Source organism: Nycticebus coucang, chromosome 2, assembly GCF_027406575.1.
Source record: "Nycticebus coucang isolate mNycCou1 chromosome 2, mNycCou1.pri, whole genome shotgun sequence".
Lineage (NCBI taxonomy): Eukaryota > Metazoa > Chordata > Mammalia > Primates > Lorisidae > Nycticebus > Nycticebus coucang.
This window is the reverse complement of record NC_069781.1, coordinates 13793664-13820189: the sequence shown is the minus strand read 5'-3', so window position 1 is coordinate 13820189 and position 26526 is coordinate 13793664. Positions and strand designations below refer to the sequence as shown.

General features: G+C 56.6%; 1 protein-coding gene across 4 annotated transcripts; it reads left to right on the top strand.

Moving 5' to 3' along the window:
• The first annotated feature begins 1549 nt into the window (after window positions 1-1549).
• CRB2 (crumbs cell polarity complex component 2) lies at window positions 1550-26457 on the top strand. 4 transcript variants are annotated; one of them, XR_008374363.1, is made up of 13 exons: window positions 1550-1726; window positions 9440-9763; window positions 12299-12494; window positions 12587-12726; window positions 13112-13297; window positions 13505-13618; window positions 16380-17252; window positions 17342-17853; window positions 18413-18578; window positions 19364-20138; window positions 20915-21019; window positions 21137-21253; window positions 21570-21599. XR_008374363.1 is itself a non-coding variant. In XM_053562865.1 (13 exons), the coding sequence occupies exons 1-13, from the start codon at window positions 1633-1635 to the stop codon at window positions 23281-23283; spliced, it is 3837 nt and encodes a 1278-aa protein (XP_053418840.1). In that variant the 5' UTR covers window positions 1550-1632; the 3' UTR covers window positions 23284-26457. The 4 variants fall into 4 exon arrangements, 2 of the variants coding, with proteins under 2 accessions (XP_053418840.1, XP_053418854.1); XM_053562865.1 differs by lacking the exon at window positions 21137-21253 and adding an exon at window positions 23059-26457 and having other exon boundaries at window positions 21570-21696; XM_053562879.1 differs by having other exon boundaries at window positions 21137-21213; window positions 21570-21696.
• Window positions 26458-26526: the final 69 nt, after the last annotated feature.

Sequence of the window (26526 nt, the reverse complement as noted above, 5' to 3'; positions counted from 1 at the left end):
ATATCACCCGCTGAAGTCATCTGGCTAACAAGTGGCAGAGCTGGGCACAACCCGGGATCTGTTTAGCTGTGGAGACTGCTTTTCTCGCGGAGCGGAGAGGGGCTTCCACATGGTGGTGGTGGGCTCCTGGTATGCAGCTAGAGGCAGGGAATTAAAGGTGGATTTGGGAGGAGGGAGGGTTCCAGAAATCAAGGAGCAATCACCATCCTGGAGAGAACAGGACTAGAGGGTGGGGATAGGGGTGCATTTTGGACAAGCAATCTGTCCACCCAGGGCTTTGGTTCCCTCTCTGAACACCTTGGGACCCAGGGCTGTCAGCAATTCCCCTGTGAGGGAGGACCATGTGCCCATAGCTCCCTCTCCTGCATCTCCCTTTAGCTTGGAGCTCCCCGCTGGCTGTTGGTATTTCTCAAACTGTGCCCTCTGGTGTCAGAGACACACCGCAGAGCCCAGGCTTGCGTGGGCTGAGTTCATGGTTACTGAATCAGGACAAACAGGGATGCATTGGCAGGGGTCAGTGGCTCATTTCAGGAAAGTCCCTTCGGCAAGAGGATTCACCCTCTACTGGAGCTGAGGGCAGTAAAAGAATGGACTGGGATTTTTTGTTTCTTTTTTGCAGGTTTTTGGCCAGGGCTGGCTTTGAACCAGCCACCTCCAGTATATGGGGCCAGCACCCTACTCCTTGAGCCGCAGGCGCCACCCTGGACTGTTGTTTTACATTGTAGTGTCTTTGAGATGACCTGGATTCCTGTGTCCAGGTCTTCCTGAAGAGCTCCTCTCCACTCAAACGTTCTACCCCTCAGCCTAGAGGCCAACCTGGAACAAGCAAACACTGAATGCAGCAAGAAACTAAAAGACTAGACAACAAGAGGGACTTCTAGGCAAGGGCGGGAGAGAGCCCTGCTTAGAGCTGCTGTTCTGTAGAACAGGCTGCCTCAGATCGCAGTGAGGTTTACAGGGTTACAAACAGCAGAGGCAAAGATCAAAGTCAAACAAGATTGGAAAAGGCTGGTGAGTGGGTGGTGAGGGGAATTGGGGGCCATGTAGTACAGGGCTGAGGGGCCTAAATCCTATCCTAAGGACAATGGTGGGAGTTGTCCAAGGGGGTGCGGTTGAATGGGGGGGGGTGCTTTGGAGAAGGTGGGGAGCCCTGGGAAGCAGCAGGCTGGGAGTGCAAGCAGAGACCTGGACGACAGAGACAGGGGCTGATGGGGGCGGGTTCTGCTGGACATGCAGGCCTGGGCTGGAGAGATGAGGGGGTAGGGAGAGCTGAAGGCTGGGAGCAGCTGGCCTCACCTGGGAGAAATGAATCCTTAACAGTGCCTCAGGACAGAGATTTCTCCAAGGAGGCTGAGGCTGGGGGAGGGGGAGGGGAGAGAGTGGTGGGCGCCTTGAGGCCTGGCTACTGGGACTGATGTCTGGAGAGCCTGGTGGGTCAGACCCTCCCTCAAGCCTGAGGTGAAGCAGCCTGGGAGGCCGGGTGGGAGGAGGCGGTGGGAAAGGGAGGGGAGGGGAGGAGAGGGAGGGCTGGGCCTCTGTCCATGGCATTAGTGCTGGTTGGAGGGATGAGGGGGGTGTGGAGCCAGCCAGGCAGCCCGCCTGTTCCCACAGCAGTAAGCAGAGCAGGCTGCCATGGCGCTGGCCAGGCCTGGGACCTGGGCCCCTAGGGCCCCAGCCCGTGTCCTGCTGCTGCTGCTCGGAACCCCAGCCCTTGCCCTCCTAGCTGGTGAGTTGGGACCTAAGCCTTGGGAAGACCCCAGGGGGATCCGCCCCCAAGGCAGACAGCCTAGGCCTTGGCTGCTGGGCTGAGGGTGGGCCAGTCGTGTGGGTGCCAGGCTGGACCGTGGGGTACAGAGGGTGCATGGCTGTGGGCCACTGCGATTCTGTGGGGCTCTGAGCAGGTGAGTGTGCTCTGGGACTGGACGGCTGCTGTGTACTGGGGGCTTGGTGGGTGGTGGTGAGGCCCAGGCTGCGTGGTTTGGGGAGCTGATTCGGGTGAAGGTTGGGGTGTGCATCTTGGGAAATGCTGTGTGTCCTGGTGAGGGGAGTTCTGGGGTGTGAGGGGCTGAGTTTGGGGAGTTGCAGGTGGCATGAGCATCCCCCAGACTCTGTTCTGGTATGGGGTCGTGGGGTGCAAGATGGTGGGCATGTAAAAGAGGTCAGGTGGATGAGCTGTCCAGGGTGAGCTGTGAGCTGTGTCTGAGGTGTTTGGGTGTGAGAGTTGGGTCCCAGCACGAGTTGTGAGTTGGGTACAAGCTGCCCAGGAGTTCAAGTGGGTGTTTGCTCTCCACAGGAGGCAGTGGTGGGGGCTGCAGACCCCAGCCTAGTGGAGTAAGGGAGGAGAGATCCTGGGGAGCTTGGCATCTGCCTGCACCCCTCCATTTGTGGGGTAGCCCTGCCTGCTCTGAGGGGGCAGTGCTGGGGATTTGGGAACACATGTGTATCCCCTGCTACCTCCTCCCAGGCATTCCCAGACCAGGTGGAAAGGGCTCCCTGAGGCTAGATCCATTTTCACCAAGACATCTTTGCTTTTGTCCAAGTGGATTCAAACAAACTGGGGGAGCCTGGAATTCCTGCTAGGGAGTCTATGGATGCTTGGTCTTGGTCACTATAGCCACAGGCCACACCTGGGAAGTCCCCTACCCACCCCACTGGCTGAAGATGGGAGTCAGGGAGGGCCTTGGTCCCCTGTGACTGGGGAAGCGTCAACCTCAGAGCTCCAAAGACTGCAGGGTGACTAGGGGTGGGGGTCACACCTCTCCAATCTCCTCTCTGGGGCCTCTCATGGGTCTTGTGCTCATGGGGCTTTCATTTCCTATTTCTCTGATCCAGGGAGGAAGAGGACCCCATTTTATAGTGAAGGAAACCACAGCTCAGGGAGGCATGGGGACTATGAGCTGGCCTCTCCCTAAGCAATACAGGCTCAAGAGAGGAGCTAGGGCTGCTCTCTGCACACAAAGGAGGTGAAATCCTGGTCTGTGGGTTTTTCTATCCCCTACCCAGCAATACACACACACATGCATATACCCACACACTGCACACCTGTGTGGCATGTACAAGGGCACACACCACCACACAACAGGTGTCCACAGGCGCTTGTAGATCCACTGGCATGTGTGCATATACACACACATCTACACCTACATGGCACGTGCGTGCACACACAGCCGTGCACACACCAACATGCTTATATCGACATGTGTGCTTTCACACTCAAATGTACATTCATGTGAACCTTGAGGCAGAGGGGGCATGACATGGGTCCATGCTGCGGAAGGGAGAGTACACTGTGACATTCACACCCCACACTGCCCTGCTGGGGTTCCCAGGGGCAGCCTTCCCCCTGTAGTTGCAGAAGCCCCATGGCTGGAGATCCCCACCCACAGCTGGGGGGCGGGGCACTGTGGGCATGACCATTTCTGGACAACAGTATCCAAGGCCTGCATGCCAGGAGGGGAGGGGCTGGGGATTGTGTCACTTGAAAACCAATTTCCATCCCAGAGGGGGTGAAGGTTTCTGAAGGGCCTGGGCCCCTGGCTCTACTGCCCACCCCTGCCAGGCCCTGAGCTGGGCCCCTCCATCCTGGGCCCAATTTGCCACAAAGGCCAGCTGGTTACCATGGTGAGCACCAAGCATCTTGGAGTACAATGGGGCACGTTGGGCTCATATCCACCCCCTCTCTTCCCTGAACACCCAGGGAGCCCAGCAGACAAAGGGATAGTGAGTTCAGTCCCGAAATCTGGCCCCTCCCCCAACCAGAAGTGGGTAGGGAGCCTGCAGGACAGAAGCAGGGATCAAGCAGGAAGCCACACACATGTGCCCCTACTTCAGGATCACTGGGATAGTTGGTGTTGGTCTCAAGTAAACATTTCTTGATGAGTGAGTAAGGTCAGTTTATATGGTCAGCTCTGATATCTCCAGTTAAGAGAGGTCAACAAGGCCCAGAGAGGGTTGGTAACTTGCTCAGAGACACAGAGCTAGTGCACTGCAGGGCTGGGATTTCATAGTCCACGTAAAGTCATATCTCTTCTCTTGTGCCTCTGTAAAATGGGGACAACCTGGCTCACTCTGAGGGCTGGTATAAGAATTCCATGAACCTGGCTTATTGTACCCTCAATGAATCCCCAACAATAAAAAAAAAATTAATTGAAAAAAAAAAAAAGAATTCCGGGCGGCGCCAGTAGCTCAGTGAGTAGGGCGCCGGCCCCATATGCCGAGGGTGGCGGGTTCAAACCCAGCCCCGGCCAAACGGCAACAAAAAAATAGCCGGGCGTTGTGGCGGGCGCCTGTAGTCCCAGCTGCTCGGGAGGCTGAGGCAAGAGAATCGCGTAAGCCCAAGAGTTAGAGGTTGCTGTGAGCCGTGTGACGCCACGGCACTCTACCCGAGGGCGGTACAGTGAGACTCTGTCTCTACAAAAAAAAAAAAGAATTCCATGAAATAGGCTGGGCGTGATGGCTCATGCCTATAATCCCAGCACTCTGGGAGGCCGACTCAGGTGGATCGCCTGAGCTCAGGAATTCGAGACTAACCTGAGCTAAAGCAACACCCCATCTCTAAAAAGTAGCCAGGCATTGTGGGGGGCACCTGTAGTCCCAGCTACCAGGGAGGTTGAGGCAAGAGAATAGCTTTGAGCCCAAGAGTTTGAGGTTGCTGTGAGCTATGATGTCACTGCACTCTACCAAGGGCGACAGAGTGAGACTCTGTCTCAAAAAAAAAAAAAAGAATTTCATGAAATAACACAAAGATTCTCCAACTTAGCTTTTGGCATCCAACCCCCAATTTCACATGAAATTTTAGATGGAAGTCCATTGGTAGTTAATAGAAAAATAGTTAAGGCTCAAGTGGCTAAGGCCCCAGCCACATACACCTGAGCTGGCGGGTTCTAATCCCGCCTGGGCCTGCCAACCAACAATGACGGCTGCAACCAAAAAATAGCCGGGAGTTATGGTGGGCACCTGTAGTCCCAGCTATTTGGGAGGCGGAGGCAGGAGAATCACTTGAGCCCAGGAGTTGGAGGTTGCTGTGAGCTGTGATGCTACAGCACTCTACCCAGGGCGACAGCTTAAGGCTCTGTCTCCAAAAAAAAAGTTAAAAGTGGTCTGTTCAGGTAGCAGGTCCAGAACCTCACTTGCTCTGTCTCCCCCTCACTGGCTGCTGTGCTCAAGAGGTCACAATTTGGAAACACTGGGATACGCCAGTGCCAGGCACAGGGTGGGCACTCAATCCGTGACAGCTATTGTTCTGCAGTTACTCTTTTTTTTTAGAGACAGAGTCTCACTTTGTCACCCTTGGTAGAGTGCGATGGCATCACAGCTCACAGCAACTTCCAGCTCTTGGGCTTAGGCAAGTCTCTTGCCTCAGCCTCCCAAGTAGCTGGGACCACAGGCACCTACCACAATGCCCAGCTATTTTTTTTTTTTTTTAGAGACAGACTCTTACTTTGTCACCCTCTGTAGATGATGTGCTGTCACAGCTGACAGCAACCTCCAGCTCTTGGGCTTAGGCGATTCTCCTGCCTCAGCCTCCCAAGTAGCTGGGACTACGGGTGCCTGCCACAAGGCCCAGCTATTTTTTTTGTTTCAGTTTGGCCAGGGCTGGGTTTGAACCCACCAGCCTCGGTAGATGGGGCCGGTGCCCTACTCACTGAGCTACAGGCGCCACCCTGTTGCAATTACTCTTATCAATATTATGCTTCTAACCTGGGGGTAAACATTTTTGAAAAAAGGTATTCTAAACTTTCCTGCCAAAAGGGCATTTTCTCTCGTTCCTGATGTCTCTGAGTTTGTAAACCTCTACTGTGGTGACCTTTTCTGGTATTCAGCCATTCCCTCACAGCCCAGTGATAATAGATGAGCAGTTTTTTCCCCTATGCTAGAAGCTCCCACACCTTATGAGATCATAGGTCACTTCTTAGAAATATCCTCTCTCTTGCCTTGTCAAGACAGGACGCTTCCTCAAATCCACCTCAGTAAAACACTTCTCCTCAATGAGCAGTTAGAATTAGACCTGTTATAAGTGCCCATAAAGTAGGAGTGACTGAGCACCTGTGAACCCTGAAGCTCAGTGGGACTGCTCACAGCTGGGTCCTGGACAGACTATGGGACCTTCCTGGTGCCTGGGTGCAGCAGCTGGAACCTACGAAAATGACAATACATGGGTGGCAATTTAGGGTTTGCGAAGTGGAAATTTCACAGGGATTTGGAGATGTGGACTTCGCAGAAATGGAAAGACAATCTGATTCTTTGTTTCAACCTAGGCAAGCTTATTGATGTCTTAGAGTTGAAAAAACAGAATTTTTTTTTCACAGCACTCACCTTTACTAGTTTGAATCAAATATAACAACATAACAATAGTTGCACAGCCCTCAGCTCACAGTACACACTCATTAAACAGCTGCTGTCCTCCTGCCCTCCCCATGGCTGGGTAGCAGGTTGAAGGGGTGGGGCGGATATCTGTTAATCCCTCCCCTGCCAGGTCAGCCCAGGCAGTCTGAGGGGTCAGGAGGGATTTGTAAAGATAAGCACAGGCCCCTCGTTGCCCTGACAACAGGCCCCACCCTCCAGCCTGGCTGGGCACAGCCTGTCCTCTCCCCACTGCCCTCCACACCCCGCCCCCCCGGGCTAGCCCTGCTCTTGGGGTCAGTCCTGGAAGATGGAGACAACCTGAGGTCAGCGGTTCCCACACCTCAAGGAGTAAAGGAATCCCCAGGGAGGGGCTGCAACGCAGATTCCCAGGCCCAGTGGTTTTGCATTCGAGATCTGGAGTGGGCCTCAGGAATCTTTTTGTTTTGTTTTGTTTTGAGACAGAGTCTCACTCTGTTGCCTTGGGTAGAGTACTGTAACATCATAGCTCACAGCAACCTCAAACTCTTGGGCTCAGCCTCTTGAGAAGCTGAGACTTACAGGAGCCTGCCAAAACATGGCTAGTGTTTTCCCATTTTCAGTAGAGATGGAGTCTTGCTCTTGCTCAGTCTGGTCTCAAACTCCTGAGCTCAGGTGATCCACCCACCTTGGCCTCCCAGAGTACTATGATTATAGGTGTGAGCCACTGCTTCTGGCCAAGGAATCTATTCTTTTTTTGCAGTTTTGGCTGGGGCTGGGCTTGAACCTGACACCCCCGGTATATGGGGCCGGCGCCCTACTCCTTGAGTCACAGGCGCTGCCCAGAATCTGTATTCTTAATACGGGCCCAGTGATTCTGGAAACCCTGGAGTGCAGAGCACTGGGGTTTGGATTCCAGCCACTCAAGGGCAATGGGACTGTGAGGTTGCCTCATCTCTGAGCCTCGCCTCCTTCAACTGTGAAAAGGAGTAATAGCACCATCCTCATGAGATGAATACAAAGATTAATCGAAATTACACAAGAAACATGGCTGTCCCACACAGGCAGACCCTTGGCACTGTTGCATGCCTCCCAGGATGGGCAGCTCCCTCCCTCCCTGGCTGACTGTGACTAGAGAAATTCCTTCCTTGTGTGGGGTTGGACTCTGTCATTTAGAGTAACAGCCCATCTGCTGCTTCCACTGCCCCGGAAAGACCTCCAAGGTGGGCAGACTAGGATGCAGTATCTCCCCAGCTCCCCCGGGCCTATTCCCCAGGTGCCATGTCCCCAGCTAGTCCCCACTGTTCTGAAATGGAGAGCTCTGGCCTGGGGATGAAGCTCCAGATTGGGTGTGGGTCCCATTTGACACCCAGATGAGGGGCCTGGTGGCACAGCCCTTCACAATGGGGACTATGAGTGCTGTCCTCCAGGTATGTTCTGGGTGCACAGCCTCTCATTGAGGGCTCACTGGGTGCCAGGGCTTCACACATAACCCCCTGGTGGCTGCTGACAATGCCCTCACAACATGAATGCTATTTGCACCCAGGTCTGCCTGATGCCCTACCTGTGCTCTTTTCCTGAGGGAGCTCAAGGGTTGGGGTCAAGCCAGTGGACAGCCCGCCTGGTGGAATGTGGATGACGCCTGAGAGGCTGCCAGCCTTATCTGGGGGTCTCTGCCAGAGTGGGGGAGGGGAAGGTGCAGGGCCTGAGCTGTTCTGGGGCCTGGTTAGTGTCTGGATGACAACTTGGGTTGGGGGTGGGCGCGCCTGTGGCTCAAGGAGTAGGGCACTGGCAGCATATGCCGGAGGCAGCAGGTTCAAACGTGGCCCTGGCCAAAAACTGCAAAAAAACAAAAAAAACAAACAAAAAAACAAACAACAGACAATTTGGGTAGGGGAGAGTGCCCCTCAGAGCTCCAGGTGCAGGATGGGGGGCGAAGCGGGAGGGGCAGTGTGCCTCCCCCTCCAGGTTCCCCCCCATCACTTACTGAGTCCCCCACCAGTGAACACTGCCCTGTGGACCTGAGGCTTTACATTCTTCAGCATTCTGTAAAGATGTGCTATTATCATCCCAGCAGGGAAAGTGACTTGCCCAGTGTCTCACAGGTAGCAATTTTCTGAGCTAGAGTTTGAACCTAGGGCTGTTTCATGTCAAAACCAGAGTTCTGGCCTAGGCATTTTGGTGACAAGGTTCTCAGGAAGGGAGGAGGGAAGAACAGAGGGAGGGAATCTCTGGGATAGGCTTCCAAATCCTTTAGTCATCCTCTAACCAGGGAGTTGGGGGGAATGGTAGCAGCACCTCAGTGGCCCAGGCAGGTGTTGAATGAACAGGTTTCAATACCTGCTCTGTACCATGAGGCCTCAGCCAGGCTATCCATGGCTTCTAGAGGGTCAGGGATCCTCTAGAAGTTCCCAGGCCAGCAGCGGGGGAGGCTGAAAAGGGGTGGGAATGAGAGGGGTTGAACCTTTGAAGTCGGACATCAGTCCTCCTGGGGTTGAGGTCTGAGGTCGGGGGCCCATCTCCAGTTTCATGCAGAGATGGAGTTACCAGACCCCCAGCAGGAGGAGTGGTTGAGTCTCCCCTTCCCCTCCTTCAGGCTTCCCCTCTCCCTGTCCTGGGCCTCCTTTGAGGCATGAGGCTTGCAGAAGGGGAGATTCCTCCCCAAGTGGGGCTGTACCAACCCTGACCCACCTTGAAGCCTGTCCTAGCCAGTGCCAATTCTCTGTGTGACCTCCACAAGAGTCTCCACTTTCCTTGAAGCTTCATGTGGTCTCTTGGCCGTGGGCATGACTGTCCCTGCCTCAGAGGGGTGCTGCAGGGATGCGGTGAGGCTGTTGGGGGCACTCACAGCACCTGCCTGTGACTCCTGCCCAGAGGTCACACACCCCTGGTCCTATTTCTCTGCTGTGTAGATGCCCCTCAAACGAGTCCCAGTTTCCGGTGTAGATATGTGCAGTTTCTTGGGACCTGGCTTGCAGACCCCTAGGCCCTCTGTCCATCCTGTGCATGAACAGACCCATGTTGCTTCCAGGCTCAGGGCTTGGGTCTGAGACTATGGGGAGGGGAGTGTCCTGGTGGCTCCTGCCTACCCTGTTCAGCCAGTTTCTTCTTTCTGCAGGGACAGAGCCTCCAGAGTCCCTGAGTTCGTGTGCCTCAGACCCATGTGCTCCAGGGACCCAGTGCCAGGCTACTGACAGTGGTAGCTACACCTGTGGGCCCGCGGAGCCACAGGGCTGTGACAGCCAGCCATGCTACCATGGTGCTCTGTGTGTGCCACAGGATTCGGATCCCAGTGGCTTCCGCTGCTACTGTGTGCCCGGTTTCCAGGGCCCACACTGTGAGCTGGACATCAATGAGTGTGCATCCCGGCCCTGCCACCATGGGGCCACCTGCCACAACCTGGCCGATCGCTATGAGTGCCTCTGCCCCCTCGGCTATGCAGGTAATGGCCTGTGCCACCCTGGGAGGAGGTCTGTAATGTCAACCCTATTAGCAGCTCAGAGTACGCATGTTGGATTCAGCCTTGACTTTGGTATAGAAACACCCCCAGGCATCCTGGCAGCTCACGGGTATGTGCACTCTTCGTCTTCCAGCAGAATTGACGCTTCCTGGGCTAACCTGGCAGCTCTGGATGTGAGTGTGTGTATGTGCCGCACTGGCTCGGCGCCTACTCCACAAACGTTATTTCAGCCCCTTCTACAAAGCTGTTTGGCTCTGGGGGTAGAGACTCCCCTCAGGCGTGTCTGGCAGTGCAGACATGCCTGGTGTGGCTTTAATGAGGTACCCCAGACAGTCTTTCTAGCATTTACTCACTCCAGACCTGTGTCAAGCTGTCAGGTAGACAGTGCCTGTGTCACCTTATGGTTCTGGATTATAGACACCCTTGTTGTGGTTTGGGATGTAATGTGGACCCTCTCCCTTCTGAGTAGCTCCCCTTCTGAATAGCCCCAAAGTTCAGCACAGAGACATTTCATGGTCTTGTTCAAACTGTAATGTAGATGTGCCCCCAGGGATCCCTGCTGTTTGCAGCAGGATAACATATACACAAGTACTCAGAAGTGACTGGAGCTGAGTGCCAGTTAGCTCTCTCCTCCAGAACATGGCCTGTCCCAGTCCCATCCACACTCTGAGGCAGGAGCATCCTGGAGCAACTTCCTATAGTGGCCAGAAGTTGGGAAGGAAGGTGCAGCTGGGGACAGGCCTGCAGTCTGCAGTGGAGACACTCTGGACTCTACTTCAATCCCGAATTCAGACACCTCTATTCTGAGCAAAGGGTACAGACTGGCGGGGGGCTGTGTTCCCAGGGGGGGCATACAGTGAAGAGAATGAAAATGGATTTTGGAAATGGGCTCCATGCACCTTTCTTATTGTGTCAGTGTTTGGAGATATTAGTTGTGTATGTGTGAGTGTGGGTCATGTCTGTCTGTGTGTCTCTTAGTCTGAAGTTCAGTTCCACATCGCTAAAAGGCCTATGTCTGCCAGTATGTGCAGGGGGTGTCTGCACTCTCTGAATGCATTTGTGAGAAACATACGTGTCTGAGTGCTGCAAGGCTATGTGTGCTCAGACGCTTCGGGTAACTCTTTTGGGTGAGCTGTGAATGTGAGTGGGGGCAGTGTCTGCTGTGAATCATTTCTCTCCTCCTCCCATTTCCAGCCTGTTGGGGGAGGTTGGGATTCCTGCAGCCTGGCCCTGGCTCCCCCTGGCACAAAGGGTGGGAGTGGGCTGGAGTGAGAGGAAGGTGGGGCCTTGTTTGGTGCTCACTGTGTCAGGAAGGGGGAGGATTCCAGCTGGGGTCAGCTGGGCCCCCTAGGACCAAACCTGCTTATGGCAGAGCCCTTTGGAGTCTCCTATGACATGTGAGTTCCAGGATGACCTTGGGCAGTACATCTCCAAAACCTGAGACTCTCTAACTTGCTTCATCTCCACCCCACCCTTCAGGCCACCCAACCTTCTTGGTTTGAGCAGGACTATGAGGGTTCCCCGGACTTGGGACTCCTCGGTTTTAAAACCAAGGCAAGTGGCTTGGAACCCATAGCTCAGTGAGTAGGGCGCTAGCCACATACACCAAAGCTGGTGGGTTTGAGCCCAGCAGGGCTTGCTAAACAACAATGACAACTGCACCCCCAAAATAGCCAGGCGTTATGGCGGGCACCTGTAGTCCCAGCTATTCGAGAGGCTGAGGCAAGAGAATCGCTTAAGCCCAAGATTTGAGGTTACTGTGAGCTGACGCCACAGCACTCTACCGAGGGCAACATTTGTTTTCTCAAAAACAAAACAAACAAAATCCCCCCCAAAAAACCAAGGCAGCGCAGGAAACCCAGCAGAGGCTGCTTCCCTACTCCAGCATCTCCCACTCACAGTTTTTGCAATATTCCTCTTCCCTGAGGGATTTCTAAAATATAAGTAGGATCATATCACTCACCTGCTTAAAACTTTCAGGATGAGCCCAGAGTCTGGTTCCTGGCCCCCATGGCCCTGTCCCTTTCGTGCCAACGGTAGCCAGGTCCAGGCTGCTCCTGGCAGGACCCTGGCAGGACTTGACCACTGCCATAGTCTTTGAAATCTAACTTCTTGCCACAGTCCCCTATCCAGGCCTTCAAAAGCGTCTTCCAAGAGGCCTTGCCTGACCAGTCAAGATCCCAGCTCTTCCTTCCACAGGATCCGGTTCTTCCCATTGTTGAGTTAGCAATATAAAAAACTCTTCATTTATGCAGTCATTAACCAAATCCCCATCTCCTGGAGTAGGCTGCTGTGAATTCCCCGAGGGCGGGGATGTCTATCTTGTTTCTGCCCACCCACTGTCGCGGTGCAAGAAGCACCTGCTCTTAACTAATCAACACACGAGTCTTGAATCTCTTTAGAGGCTCTCACCTCGCTCTTTCACACACTGGAGCCGTTTTGGGCCCGCCCAACTCGGCTTTCTTTGCCCTCTTCCGGTGTCCATCTCGTGGTCTCTGTGTCCCCGGCCCCGTCTAGGAGTGACCTGCGAGGCCGAGGTGGACGAGTGCGCCTCTGCGCCCTGCCTGCATGGGGGCACGTGCCAGGACCGCGTGGGCTCCTACAGCTGCAAGTGCGCGCCGGGCTACGAGGGTGCCCGCTGCCAGCTGGACCTCGACGAGTGCCAGAGCCAGCCGTGCGCACACGGGGGCACGTGCCACGACCTGGTCAACGGGTGAGCGGGCTGCTGGGAACCGGGTGCTTGAGGCAGGGGTGGAGTGCCAGGCGGGCGGGCACGCGCTCAGCTTGGTCGCGCGCCCACCCCAGGTTCCGGTGCGACTGCGGGGACACCGGCTACGAGGGCGAGCGCTGCGAGCAGGAGGTGCTGGAGTGCGCGTCGGCGCCCTGCGCGCACAACGCGACCTGCCTCGAGGGCCTTGGGAGCTTCAGCTGCCTCTGCTGGCCAGGTGTGTGCGTGCGCGTGCGCAGCCCCAGGCGGCAAAGCAAGGGTGTGCTTGTGCGCGGTGTCTGTCTGCCTGCAACCTGTAGGAGCCTGTTTCCCGATCTGCAAAATAGGGCTGATAACAGCACCTGCTCTTAGGGTGCTGTGAGGAGAGCGAAGGTGTGATGCCCATGAATCACTTGGCACAGGGCCTGGCACCTGCGAAGGGCTCAGTAACGCTGGTAATAATAGTAACCTGCTGCTGCCCAAGGCTGCCACTATCATTCCCAAACCCTGAGTGCGTCCCTTCCTCACCGTTGATGACTATATTGTGAGCTGACACCCCTGCTTGGCCCTGGGCTGGCTTGGCAACCCCACGTGACCTGACGCCCCGGTGTGTGCACTCCCAGGCTATAGCGGCGATCGATGTGAGGTGGACGTAGACGAGTGTGCGGCAGGCCCCTGCCAACACGGGGGCCAGTGCCTGCAGCGCTCCGACCCTGCCCTCTATGGGGGAGTCCACGCGGCCTTCCCCGGAGCCTTCAGCTTCCACCATGCCGCCGGCTTCCTGTGCCACTGCCCTCCTGGCTTTGAGGGTGAGCCTCCTGCTGGGCAAGTGGTAACCAGTGTCCAGGTAGCACTGGGAGGGATCCCTGGTGGGCTCAAGGCTTGGCCCTGCCTGACTCAGCCCCTGTCTCTGGGCCTTAGTCTCCCTAGCTATAAAATGGATCCTTTCAGCTCTAATCTGGCTCTGAGAGTGCAGGTGGAGGTGAGAGCCACAGCTGGGCCTCTTACACATACAGGGGATGACTGCAGTGTGGACGTGGATGAGTGTGCCTCACAGCCATGCCTCAACAGAGGCCACTGCCAGGACCTGCCCAACGGCTTCCAGTGTCACTGCCAGGATGGCTACGCAGGTGCCTGGGTGGGGTGGGCACCGAGACAGGGCAAATGAGGGTGAGTAGTGGGCCTGGGGTGAGAAGGTTCCTTCTGTCTGATGTGTGGGTTGATAGGGACAAGGAGATCAGGGAGAAGGGGGGTGTGGTGGCCCAGGTGACAGCTGAGGGGGACTCAACAGGGAATTGCTTTGGATATGGGATAAGAGGGGACTGGTGAATTTCAGAAATCCTTAGGAGGGACACCCCGTAGTCCTCACATGTGAGCGGGAGGTGTCAGGGATGACCTAAGTTTCTGCCCTGGGTGACATTGAGTGGAGGACCATGAGTTCCATCTTGTACACACTGAGTTTAAATGTCTCTGGGGTGTCCATGGGGCAGGGCCAGGAAGAGACTGGGGCTCTGAAGGATGAGGCCCAGGAAAGGGGCCTGGGCTGGAGCCAGAGACTGGAGGTCAGGGATGTAATGCTGGCAGCTGGGATCATGGCAGGTTGAGGCTGTGTGGAGTGAGGACAGAGAGGACTTTAGACAGCTGACATCAAGGGGCTGGGCCTGGGCTGGGGGTCTGTGGGGAGGACGGAGGCAGTGGAGGACAGAGGAGGCAAAGGATAAGAGGGAGCTAGGGCCTGGTGGGTAGGAGTTGGGGGTGCAGGAAGTCTCTCCCTGCCTTGGGTACATACGGATGCTGAGACACAGGACACTAGTGAACCAAAGGGACTACACACACTCACCGAGTATCCTGCTCCCTCTGGAATTCCTGTGATGCCTCCCCCGTGCCGCCCACATTCCTGCTCAGGCACACTGCCTCCTTTCCCTGGCTGGCTCCTGGGCACGGACTCCTCTGCCTGGGGAAGGAGGTGGTGTTTACCACTATCTCTCCTACCCTCACTCACCTGAGAGTGCTGGGGCTCAGTGTCCCGGTTTGCCAACATCCCTGGAGGGCCTGCAAGCCTGTCGACTGGCCCAATGGGCTGAGGTTCCTAGAGTCCTGTCCCAGCAGTAGTGGCCTTGAGGGCACCTGGCACACAGTAGCCCCACCCTGCAAGCCTGACCTCTGAAAAGCATGAGCTGTGTGTTTTTTCTTCCTTCCCACAGCTCTTATGAAATAGGGGTTTAAAAACCTATCTTACAGGTGAGGCAAAGGAGGCTTAGAGAAGGTGTGTCATCTCCCAGGTTGCCCCATGTCAGCAGGAACCTGGCTCCTCTCTCCTGGTTGAATTCAGCTGAGGGGTGATAGATAGGGAGGGCAGATCTCTGAGGTCAGGGCCAGGGAGGGGGACTTGGCTTATGGGGCCAGGCTGCTTGCCCATCCTCCCTGTGGGGTGGGCCATGTTGAGTGTGGGGGTAGCAGTGCCTGGCATTCCTGAGCCGGCTCTGAAGGAGGCAGTTGGGCCAGGCGGGCAGCTCTGCCCCCAGCCTCGGTGCCCATCCACCACTTTCAACCTGTTTGGGGGAATGCAATGGGGCTGCAGGCTCTGTGGGCCTTCCTGGAGGGACTATGGCTCCTGGCAGGTACCAAGGACTGGGGCCTTGTGCAGGGGAAGGTTGGGGCTTGTGGCTGGAGGTTCTCGGGGAGTTGAGTGTTTGTCCCATAGGCTGACTGGGACCAGGTTTCACATCCTGGCAGCTTTTCTGGGCCTGGGTTCTTCCTGCGGGGACATAGGGGGCAGGGATGGCTTTGGTTGTTTTTACAGAGGAGACCATAGATGAGCTGGAGTTGGGCTATGGCCTCTTGACCCAAGCTGGGATCACAGGACCTTGAGGGAGCTCCTGGAAGGAGGATGAGGTGGCCCCTTTGTGGGAGCCCTAGGGCAGAGGGACTGAGGGGTTAGAGCCTGGGGACTCAGAATGTTACAGGTGCATACACCCCCTGCCACACACACATTCCATTTCATTACTCTGTTCACAAAAGCCATGTGAGACTCTTTGCAAGGCACCAAGAATGTATTCAAGCCCCTGAAGGAGATGCCAGTTGAGTACACAGACACTGTCCATGTTTTGGGGAGCTTGTGCTTGGGGGTGGATTTGGAGTTGGGAGTCAGGGAAAGCCTCTGGGCTTTTTGAGTTTGGGTTTTGCAGGATGAGTAGGTGTTTGAAAGGCAAGAGAGAATGAGGCATTCTTTTTTTTTTTTTTGGTTGCAGTTTGGCCGGGGCCGGGCTTGAACCCGCCACCCTCGGTATATGGGGCCTGCGCCTCACTGACTGAGCCACAGGCGCCGCCCCAGAGAATGAGGCATTCTAAGCAGAAGAATAGTATGAGTAGAGCCCCAAGGGTAGGACTTTCCAGGAAATGCCTGGGGAAATGGGCAGTTGAAGGTTTGGGGAAAATTAGGGTTGAGGCTTCAAGGTCGGTTAGGGCCCAGCCCATGAGGGGGTCTTGAATGCCAGGGTGTGTGATTGGACCTTAAGCAGAAGAAGAATGTGGCTAGGTGATGTCCCTGGTTGCTGGTGGAGATGGATGGGAGACGGGCTTCTGAAGGCAGGTGAGCTGGAGGATCCTGGATTGTGGCCCAAAGAGATGGCAAGGCAGGATGTGTGGGGTGGGAGAAAAGAGGGGATGGAGAGTATTTAGGAGATTGAATCCATAAGACCACTCATCAGACATGAGAAGGGAAGGGGTACCCTTCTGACCTGGGTATTTCAGGTGACTCTGAGAAATGCTTTGGGAACTGATTTGGTTGATAGGTACTGAGGTCCCTACCACACAGGCATGTAAGTTCTGGGTTAAGACTGTGGTTCTGGCCCTGGGTACTACTGAGGCTTGGCCTGCTCTCTCTTGAAGGCCTGACCTGTCAGGAAGATGTGGATGAATGCCTCTCGGATCCTTGCCTCCATGGTGGAACCTGCGACGATGTTGTGGCAGGCTACACCTGCCAGTGCCCGGAGGCCTGGGGTGGGCCCAATTGTTCTGTGCAGCTCACTGGCTGCCAGGGCCATACCTGTCCGCTGGCTGCCACCTGCACCCCTGTCTTCGAGTCTGGAGTCCACAGTTATATCTGCCTCTGTCCACCTGGTACCCATGGACCTTTGTGTGGCCAGAATACTACCTTCTCTGTGATGGCAGGGAGCCCTGTGCAGGCATCAGTGCCAGCTGGTGGCCCCCTGAGTCTGGCATTGAGGTTTCGCACTACGCTGCCCACTGGAGCTTTGGCCACTCGCACTGGCACCCAGGACAGCTTGGAGCTGGCACTGGTCGGGGGTATACTTCAGGCCACACTCTGGAGCCATGGCACCACTGCGCTTGTCCTGAGACTGCCGGACCTGGCCCTAAATGATGGCCAGTGGCACCAAGTGGAGGTGACGTTTCATCCTGGGATCCTGGAGCTGCGGCTCTGGCATGAGGCCTGCCCTGCCCAGCTCTGTGTGGCCTCTGGTCCTGTGGCTCTGGCTCCTACAGCTTTGGTGGCCCCGCTGCCTGTTGAGCACTTCTCTGCCCAGCTTGGTGGCGCGGTGTTTGCAGGCTGCCTCCAGGACGTACATGTGGATGGACACCTCCTGCTGCCTGAGGATCTCAGCGAGAATGTCCTCCTGGGCTGTGAGCGCCGGGAACAGTGCCAGCCTCTGCCTTGTGCCCATGGAGGGGCCTGTGTGGACTTGTGGACTCATTTCCGTTGTGACTGCCCCAGGCCACATAGGGGGCCCACTTGCGCTGATGGTGAGAATGAGCAAAGTGGGAAGGCAGCACCTAAAGTCTGGGCTCCTCCAGCCTGCAGGCCTCATGCCCAGCACCATCTGTCCCTGCAGAGGTTCCTGCTGCTACCTTTGGCTTGGGGGGCACCCTGAGCTGTGCCTCCTTTCTGCTCCAAGAGTCTCCAGCCCCCAACCTCACTGTGTCCTTCTTCCTCCGCACCCGGGAGCCCGCTGGCCTGCTGCTCCAATTTGCCAACGACTCAGCAACTGGCCTGACAGTGTTCCTGAGTGACGGTCAGATCCGGGTGGAGGCACTGGGCAGTCCTACTGTGGTGCTTCCTGGGCGCTGGGATGATGGGCTCCGCCGCCTGGTGATGCTCACCTTTGGGCCTGACCAGCTGCAGGACCTGGGGCCGCAGGTGCACGTGGGTGGAAGGCTCCTCCCTGCTGACAGTCAGCCCTGGGGTGGGCCCTTCCGAGGCTGCCTCCAGGACCTGCAACTCAATGGCCACCATCTCCCCTTCTTTCCTCTGAGGCCACTGGAGAACTCCAGCCAGCCCAGCGAGCTTGGTGGCAGGCAGCTCCAGAACCTCACCATGGGCTGCATCTCTGAGGACACATGCAGTGTAAGTGTCTAGAAGTGGGTCCTTTTCACAGATCCGTCTATCCTGCATCATTGAGGTTTAGCATGTCCTTTTACTGATGAGGACACTGAGGCTAAGGCAAAGTGACCTGTCCAAGTCCCACTGCTGGACAGTGGCATAGCAGGACTTGCATTTGCCTCCTGTCTGCCCAGCTGCTCTTACTCTGTGGTGGTCCTTGTGCCTCCCTTACCCTGTCCTGTTCTGAGATAGACATCTGACCCAGAGGGGTGCCTGAGACTTTCTGCAGGAGTTCCGTGGGTGATCCCACATGATCATGAATAAAATTCTACTAGCCCTAGTATTGGAATAGCCTGGTTCCTCTAGTTCCTCCTTTTGCTGACTGGGTGATCCAGGCAAGTGGTTTCACTTCTCTGAGCCTCAGTTTCCTCATCCATAAAATGGGGTGATGGTGACTTCCTCTCTACTTGTTTGTGAGGATTAATCTGTAGTAGATGCTCATTGAAGAGCCACTGCAGGGATGGTTACGGTGGGGTGATGTTGACTGTAGCCTGAGCCAACTCCTGCCCTGACTCTCCCAAAGCCTGACCCTTGTTTCAACGGTGGGACTTGTCTTGTCACCTGGAATGATTTCCACTGCACCTGCCTAGCCAACTTCACAGGGCCCACGTGTGCCCAGCAGCTGTGGTGCCCTGGCCAGCCCTGTCTCCCACCGGCCACCTGTGAGGAGGTCCCTGATGGCTTTGTCTGTGAGTGTGTATCCCTGGCAGCCCACATGCTAGGTGCTGGACACCCAAGCTGGTTGGGTCCCGTCCTACTCTTGGGTCTCTCTCACGAGATACTGGACAGTGGATCAGGAATGCCAACAGCTCCAGCCCAATGTGGTGGGGCTGCTGCCTCCTGAGGGACAGAGTTTCTGGAGGAGGTGAGTGTGTGCTAGGTTTTCAAGGGTGAGTCCACGGGGAAGGACATTTCTGGGAGGGAGAATAGCATGTGGCGAAGCCCCTGAGGTCTGAAATAGTGGAAGGGCAAGTATGGAAAGGGGTGCAGCAGGAAATGGGGTGGAGAAGTTGGTAGGGGTTTGAAAGCCGGGCCGGGAAGCTCCGTCTTTATCCTAAGGGTAGCGGGGAGTCACAGAGGGGGACACGGTCAGGTACACATTTGAAAAAGATGACTGGCTGTAGTGAGGAGTAACCTTAGTGATGACATGGGTAGCTTCATGGAGGAGGGAAAGGGGCAGATTCTTCCAGGGCTTAATATTATGGGGCATGTGACACGGAAGGTAGTGAGGGCATGGTGATCTCCCTGGCCCTGGCCAGGAACTGGTCCTCTGGAGGCAGAGAGCAGGAGGGGTGGAAGGGTGAGGGTGGTGGTGGGCGGCTGCAGTTTCCCAGATTAGATGTAGGTGGGTGCCTGTGGCCCTGAACCGGGCGGTGGAATGGTGTGGCAGATGGTACCAGCCATTTGCTGGGGTAGGGGAAGATGGCGTTGAAGGCTCCCATAGGCCGTTCCTTGAAGTTCTCTCTCCCCGCAGGTGTAGCTGAAACCACATTCCGTGAGGGGCCCCCTGCCGCGTTCAGCCTGTCATCAGGGCGCTGGCTCAGCGGTATCTCTCTCGCCTTCCGCACGCGTGACCGGGAGGCCTGGCTCCTGCGCGCCGCAGTGGGCACCCAGGCCGGCGTATGGCTGGCAGTGCGCAACGGCTCGCTCGTGGCCGGTGTGCGGGGCCACGGTCTGCCCGGTGCTGTGTTGCCTGCGCCCGGGCCGCGCGTGGCTGACGGTGCCTGGCACCGCGTGCGCCTGGCCATGGAACGCCCGACGGCTGCTGCTTCGCGCTGGCTGTTGTGGCTGGACAGCGCGGCAACGCCTGTGGCTCTGCGTGGCCTGGCCGGTGACCTGGGCTTTTTGCACGGGCCGGGTGCTGCCCGCATCCTGCTGGCTGAGAACTTCACGGGCTGCCTAGGGCGCGTGGCGCTTGGTGGTCTCCCACTGCCCCTGGGGCAGCTGCGGCCAGGCGCAACCCCTGGCCCCCGAGAGCACTTTGTGGCCTGGCCGGGGTTGTCAGTGGTGCGCCTCGGCTGCCACAGCGCACCCGTGTGTGAGCCCTCGCCTTGCCTGCACGGTGGCACCTGCCGCGACCTCTTCGATGCCTTCGCCTGTGCCTGTGGGCCGGGCTGGGAGGGCCAGCGCTGTGAGGCCCGCGCCGACCCGTGTCGCTCTGCACCCTGTGCCCGCGGCCGCTGTCACGTTCGCCCTGATGGTCGCTTTGAGTGCCGCTGCCTACCCGGCTTCGTGGGCCCACGCTGCAGGTGCGACGGCTGGCCGGGTTCCTGGCTGGCAGGGGTTGGGGGGCACCAAGAGGACCCTGGAGGGCGGATCCCTGGCAGGGGTGGGGGTGGGCAGAGGGGTCCGTGAAGCCGGCTGCGGATTGGCTGTCTCTGCGGGTGAGTCCCTTCCATGCCCATATCTGTGAAATGGGGACTACAGTTCAGTTTGATAACTTTACCGATAACAACCCGATCAAAATCCGCCTGGTTACATTTGCGTTTCAGATGAAAACACCTTGTATGGGAGCAGGGGTAGCCGGGCCCAGGGCTTGTTGGCTTGAGGCCTCCCAGCAGAGCCACGTGCCTTACTGTTCATCCCGCTAGTCTGGGGTTGGTCTCCCTCCTGGCGTCTGGCCTCTGCTGCCCACCCTCTGCAGCCGACCTTTCCCATGTGTCTGGAAGCTGCCTGGCGATCTATACTCTCTCCCCTCAAGGAATGTCAGGCCAGAATTCTGTGTTAGGAGCATGTCTTTGTTCCAGGAGAGTCCTTACACGTTATTGGCTTCTCAAAGGCTGTGGAAACTCAGGGAAAGTTCCCAGCACCCCCGGTCTGCAGTTTGGGGTGGAGGTTCAGAGTGACAGCCCTGGGTCCCTCCCTTCTCACCTCAGACATGGCTCCCATGAATGGTTTCCAGGTCTGCAGGAGCTGAGCCCTGAATCCCACAGATGAGAACACAGGCTCAGGTGGCCTGCAGTCAGGGAGTGGGGGCGGACAGGCTCCAGATATCCTGCCCGGCTGCAGCCTCTCTTTCCCCCAGGTTGCCTGTTCTGCCTGAGGAATGTAACCTGAACCTCACCTGCCCCTGTGAGGCTGGGCCCCCGGGTGCCAACTGCAGCTGCCAGGAGGGCTTTGCTGGCCAGAGGTGGGTCTGGGGCCAGGGGCTACAGGAGGTGGTCTGGCGAGGGCGGAGAGCTGCCCCTCCGGCTGGTCACGGGCAGCAGCTCCTTGCTTACTTCCTCATCCCTTGGTGGCATTGCAGTGCTGGACAGCCCACCATTGTCACTTGAGGCTTTTCCTCCTGGATTTCCGGGACCATCTGTGTCATGCAGACCCCTGGTGTGTGCAGTGGTCACCTGGTGGTGCTTCTTAGATCCAGGTCCTCAGCCCACCTGTGTCAGGATCCCCTGGGGGAAACCACAAAAGCACAGATTTGGGCCTCCAGGTGTTAGAGTCTGGTCACCTACCTTCATACACACAGGCTCCCTGGTCCCCGAGGGAGAGTTATTCTCAGTCACCAATGCTGGGAGAATGGGGTGGCTGGGATGCAGATCACATTCAGCTTCGGTTACCTGGCAGGGCCCAGCCAGGCAGGAACAGGGTGTGCAGATAGTGGATAGGTAAGCTCTGATGCTTGTTGGGGAGCAGGAGGGAGCCATGGGAAGAGTAGCTTTCTCAAACTCCTCCCTCACCAGGTGTCGGACCCCTTCCCTGCCCTGTGAAACCAATCCATGCTTGAACGGGGGCACCTGCCGGGCAGCTGCCGGGGTGTCTGAGTGTATCTGCAGTGTCAGATTCTCCGGCCAGTTCTGCGAAGTGGCGGTGAGCAATGCTGGAGGAGACCTGGGGGCCTGAAAGAGGCCGGTTTGCAACTTAGGTGGGATGATGTTGGGAGTGATGGCGGATGGACCCTGTGGAGCTTTATCCTGGACTATTCCTGTCATGGGTGGGAGTGGCAGGTCCCTTCCTCATTCCCCACACAGGAAGTATTTTCATTTTAGGGATGGCTTTGGGCACGAGGCTCCTGGCCAGGCACAGGTCAGGGGCTTCCACACAGTGCCCTGGGGAGGGGCAGTGAGGACAGGTGGGTTCTCCAAGGCCCATCTTGGATCAGGATTCAGGGCCTACAGGATCTTGGAGTTCTAGGACTTAGGTTGGTGAATCTAAGAGCCTACAGTCTCCAGGGCTTTCTGAGTGGGGGGCCTGGAGTCAGATGACGCAGGCAACCCTGCTTTCTGAGCTAGAGTGGACTTGGCCATCAGAAGGCAGGCTCTGACCTCAGGGAGGCTCAGCTGAGGAGGGGCTGGACATAGGGGGCAGGAGACATTGGAGCTGCAACCTACCCCCGCCCCCCATAGAGGGGTGGTGCTGGCGGGAGGGGACTCAGGAAGGGAAATCTGGGACTAGCCTTGGTTTCCACAGGCTTCTGGCAGTCCGGGTCATAAACCTCAAATCCCTCTGTTTCTAGGGAATGTTTCCTTTCAAGCTGAACTTTTACAGCCTCCACCCCCACCCTCCTCCCATGGCAGCAGGAGGAAATGGCTTTACAGAAGCACCCAGGGGTGGAGGCTGGCAAGGGCCCTCTCAGAGCCGTGAGGAGCTCACCTCCATTGCTTTGGGACCACTTCCCCAGGACTGGGGCCCCAGGTCACAGTGGGCTTGAGAAATGCCTCAAGATGCAGAGGGAGGGCTGGTGAGGCTGAGACACTGTGGCTCTGGAATCCTGTGATTCGGAGACTTAAGAAGTCCAGGTGTATAGACTCTTTGATGGGGTACCTTGGGAGTCTGCAACTGGAGATGAGGAGGAGCTTTGCTGGGTCTCCTAGGGGCCAGCTCAGAGCAGCCCCTCAGCAAGGCAGGCCCTGGTGGATTCAGACCTTCCCATAAGCTGGGCTTGGCCGCCCTGCTCCTGCTCAGTGTCTCAGATGCACAGTGCGCAACTCACCCTTCTGCCAGTGTCTGGCTTCCACCCTTCCAGGCAGGACCTGTGTTGTACAGGACTCCCCTTGCCGTGGCTGTGACAGGTGGCCTCCTTGCACCCATTTGCACACCCCTGGAGCTATTTCTTGCTCCTTCCCTAGGAAACTGCTCCCAGCTCTGATTTTTCTCTGAGCAGGTCTTTGTGCCACCTCTTTTCCTCTCCCCTTCTCTGTGGTCTCAGGCCTCTTTGTGTGTCTCTTGCAGAAGGGCGTGCCCCTGCCGCTGCCTTTCCCGCTGCTGGAGGTGGCGGTGCCTGCAGCCTGTGCCTGCCTCCTTCTCCTCCTCCTGGGCCTTCTCTCAGGGATCTTGGCAGCCAGAAAGCGCCGTCAGTCTGAGGGCACCTATAGCCCGAGCCAGCAGGAGGTGGCTGGGGCCCGGCTGGAGATGGACAGCGTCCTCAAAGTGCCGCCTGAGGAGAGACTCATCTAGGCCAGCCTGGCAGCCAGTGCCAGCACCCAGGAGGTCCTGAGCGATTTCAACCTGGAGACCCAAGGAGGCTGCTTACGGGGCCTGGGACACTGATGGGAAGATGTCCCCTTGGCTGGTAGCCCCTGCCTCTGCCCCATCGTGGACTGAGGAAAAGGGAGAGCAACTCAGGGAAATAGAGAGGGACCTGGTGAGGGTGTAGGTATTGCCATCCGACCCAGGGTTTTGCCTCAGTATGTGACTGTGCATGGGAGGGCACACGTGGGTGCTCACGGTGTGTTCAGGAGTGTGTGAGCGTGTGCCTGGGACATGTCTGTAGATCTGTTGTCAGTGTTCTGATGGGGCTCATGGGCTTGTCTGTTTCTTTTGCTCTGTGTGTGTGTGTGACTGTGTAGTGGGTGCAGGTGAGCCTGGGGAGGAGGTGGCTGCGCTGTGAAGACGATTTTTATAAGACTGGAGTAGAGGGCAGCCCAGGCTGCACATGTCCAGGGGGCCAGGGCTTGCCCAAGTACCAAGGCCGCAGCTCCCACATCTCCTACCTCTAGGGGCTGCCCTGGCCCTGGAGGCAGCTAGAAGTCTAGGGAGGCCCTTAGTGTAGGCCATATGGGCTCTGGGCTCCCAGAACAGATCCTCCTTCAAGTAGATGTCTCTGCCACAGACCCAGCTTGCCCCATGCCTGTGTAGGACTGGCCAGCAGGAGCACAAGACAGGCTTACCCGAGCTTCCCACTTTGCTGCCAGCCTTTTGTTGAATGGGGAAGGCACCCCCTGCCTACCTCACAGGGCTGTTGTGAGGATCAGAGAGGGGGATGATGGGGAAAGAACTCTGGAAGTTGTAAACTCCTGCCTGATGTGAAGGACTGTCTGGGTGTCCTCTCCGCTGGCCAGAGTTGAGGAAAAGGAAGGTAGTGGCCTTCCTGGGGTTTAGCAAGAAGGCCAGAGCAGGGGGGCTAAGGATGAAGGAGCAGCCCTGCCCACCTTCTGGTTCTCCAGGTCTGACCCTCCCGAGTGGCCTGGCAGTCACACCTTCACCTGCAGACCAATGGCCTCTGTATCTGGCTGTCAGGAGGATTCAGCAAGGGGACTCAAGGAAGCCCCCCTAAGTTGTTTGGTACCGCCTCTGTGTGGGACTGGTCCTGCAGGGACTGACTTGGGGAATTTGCTGCTTGCAGTCCCTTCCCTGGTGACGCCCATTACTCTGACCTTTGAGCACAGAGAGGCACTTGCCTGAGGGCCTGGCCTCCTGTGAGCTTCATGGGGTCCCTTTTGCCTGATTTGGGGGTGTGTTCTTTTATCCATTTCCTAGGCCAGTAACTCCTATGACCCAGGGTTCCAGGTGCCAAGGCCTGGAAGTCCTTTTGCACCTTTTTTCCTTGACACAGAGTCTTGCCCAGGGTACAGTACCCTGGCCTCACCCTAGCTCACAGCAACTTCAGACTCCTGGGCTCAAGCAGTCCTCCTGCCTCGGTCTCCCCAGTAGCTGAGACAAGAGGTGCCATGCCTGGCTAATTTTTCTGTTTTTAGTAGAGACTCTTGGTCAGGCTGGTCTACAACTCCTAATCTCAGAGATCCTCCCACCTCAACCTCCCAGAGTGTTAGGATTATAGGTGTGAGCCACTGTGCCTGGCCCCGTTTGCATTTAGTTGGCAGTTAGGTTTTCCTTGTCATTTCAGCCAGCTCTGAGGAGGCACAGGAGTCCAGTGTGAGGTGAAGCCATGTAACAATGGCGGGTACTTGGGCAGGGGAGGGGACAGGGATTTGGCAGAGGCTGGGATAGAGGGCCCTGAACTCTGGGCTGTGGGGCTCGCTTGGGCCTTATTCTTCAGATGTGGGACCACCTTTCTCCACTACCTCTAGGAAACTGGGGAGGAAGCGTCATCTGGTACCTTCAACTTAGTCATAGCCAACTCCTACTTTAATTTGTTGAAATCAGGAATTTGGCAAACCTATGTTAGCTGCAGATGCCTTAGACAGTTTATGTGGAACTCCCAACATATAGACAAAGCTGGCTGCTCTTTTGGGGGGAGCCCCATGTCATTCTGCTCTCCCCTTGCTCCTGTGGGTTCTGGGTGCCTATCATTTTCAGGGTGAGCCGTGGGAAGGGAAATATGGCCAGGTCATATTTCCAGTGGTCCAGATTGCCCCTCCAAGCACAAACATCCAGCAGAAGGCACATTCCAAGGCTTTGCTCTTGCTAATGGGAGATCTGTGTGGGTGACTTGCCACGTATCCCCTTGAACTTGTTCTTTCCCAGAGCCTGGGTACCCTCAACACCTTTGGTGGCCTGCAGCCTGCTCTATGGTCCCAGCGAGGCTGTGCAGGCCTCTCACCAGGTCAGCCCTCTGCCCTGTCTATGAAGGCAGAGGGTGAGCGGGTCAGGCCCTGGCTGGGCACAGGTACTCTGCACCTGGCTTCCACCTCTGCGGAGGGGAGGTGAAGATGTTGAGAGCCCACCCGGAGCCTCTGCTCTCCACATATCTCCTTCAAGGACACAGATGCCAGCCTTTTCCCTAAGAAGATTTTATTGAATGCACACACAAAGTTCATCCTTGGGTTTGCAAGTTCAATCCGGCAAGTGAAGAGACAGCGCTGCTCGCGTGAACACGGGGCCCTTGCCACCAGCCCAGCATAGCCAGGGAGACCATAGGGTCTCCTGCGCTGGGGCTGCCCAGCACCTCTTTTCTTATCTTCTGACCTGCCCCACATGGGCCCAGGGGTCTGTTCAAGGGTAGAACTGGAATCTGTGCTGAAACACAAAGTGCCTGGGAGGTGCCCACTGGCGTGACACAGCTCCCCCAGCAGCCAGAGAACACTCACTAGGTGGTAAGAGGAGACCTGACCAGATGGGTCACTGTTGGCCAGGAAGAGCTGTGTGCTGGGCCGGCCATCAGGCCTTACTGAACACACAGAGAAGCCTCTCAGACACAGAGGGGGGGCTGCCTGGGCTGATGGGGACCTCCAGGGACCCCCTTAGCGCTATCAGACATCCCTGGGTAGACTGTGTGTCTGACCATTCACAAATAGGAAATGAGAAATCAGGTCAAAATGCTCACAATTTCCTGGATGTCTCAGATGGTTGTTTTCTTAAATGGTGGGGCCATACTTCAACTTGGTTTATGGAAATGAATCAATTTCAAGATTCATCAAATCAATAAGGTAAAAAGAAAAAGAAAGATAAAAGAAACAATAACAAAACATTTCTAACTTTGGTGACGTTGGCCTCAGGAATTTCTGTGCTGGCCAGAAG

What these genes read in the sequence shown, in the direction of transcription:
- CRB2 (XM_053562865.1), top strand. Translation starts at nt 1,633, where the DNA reads ATGGCGCTGGCCAGGCCTGGGACCTGGGCCCCTAGGGCCCCAGCCCGT. An exon ending in AGCCCTTGCCCTCCTAGCTG is followed by an intron (nt 1,727 to 9,439) that starts GTGAGTTGGGAC and finishes TTCTTTCTGCAG; the next exon opens with GGACAGAGCCTCCAGAGTCC. An exon ending in GGGGCCCACTTGCGCTGATG is followed by an intron (nt 17,253 to 17,341) that starts GTGAGAATGAGC and finishes CTGTCCCTGCAG; the next exon opens with AGGTTCCTGCTGCTACCTTT.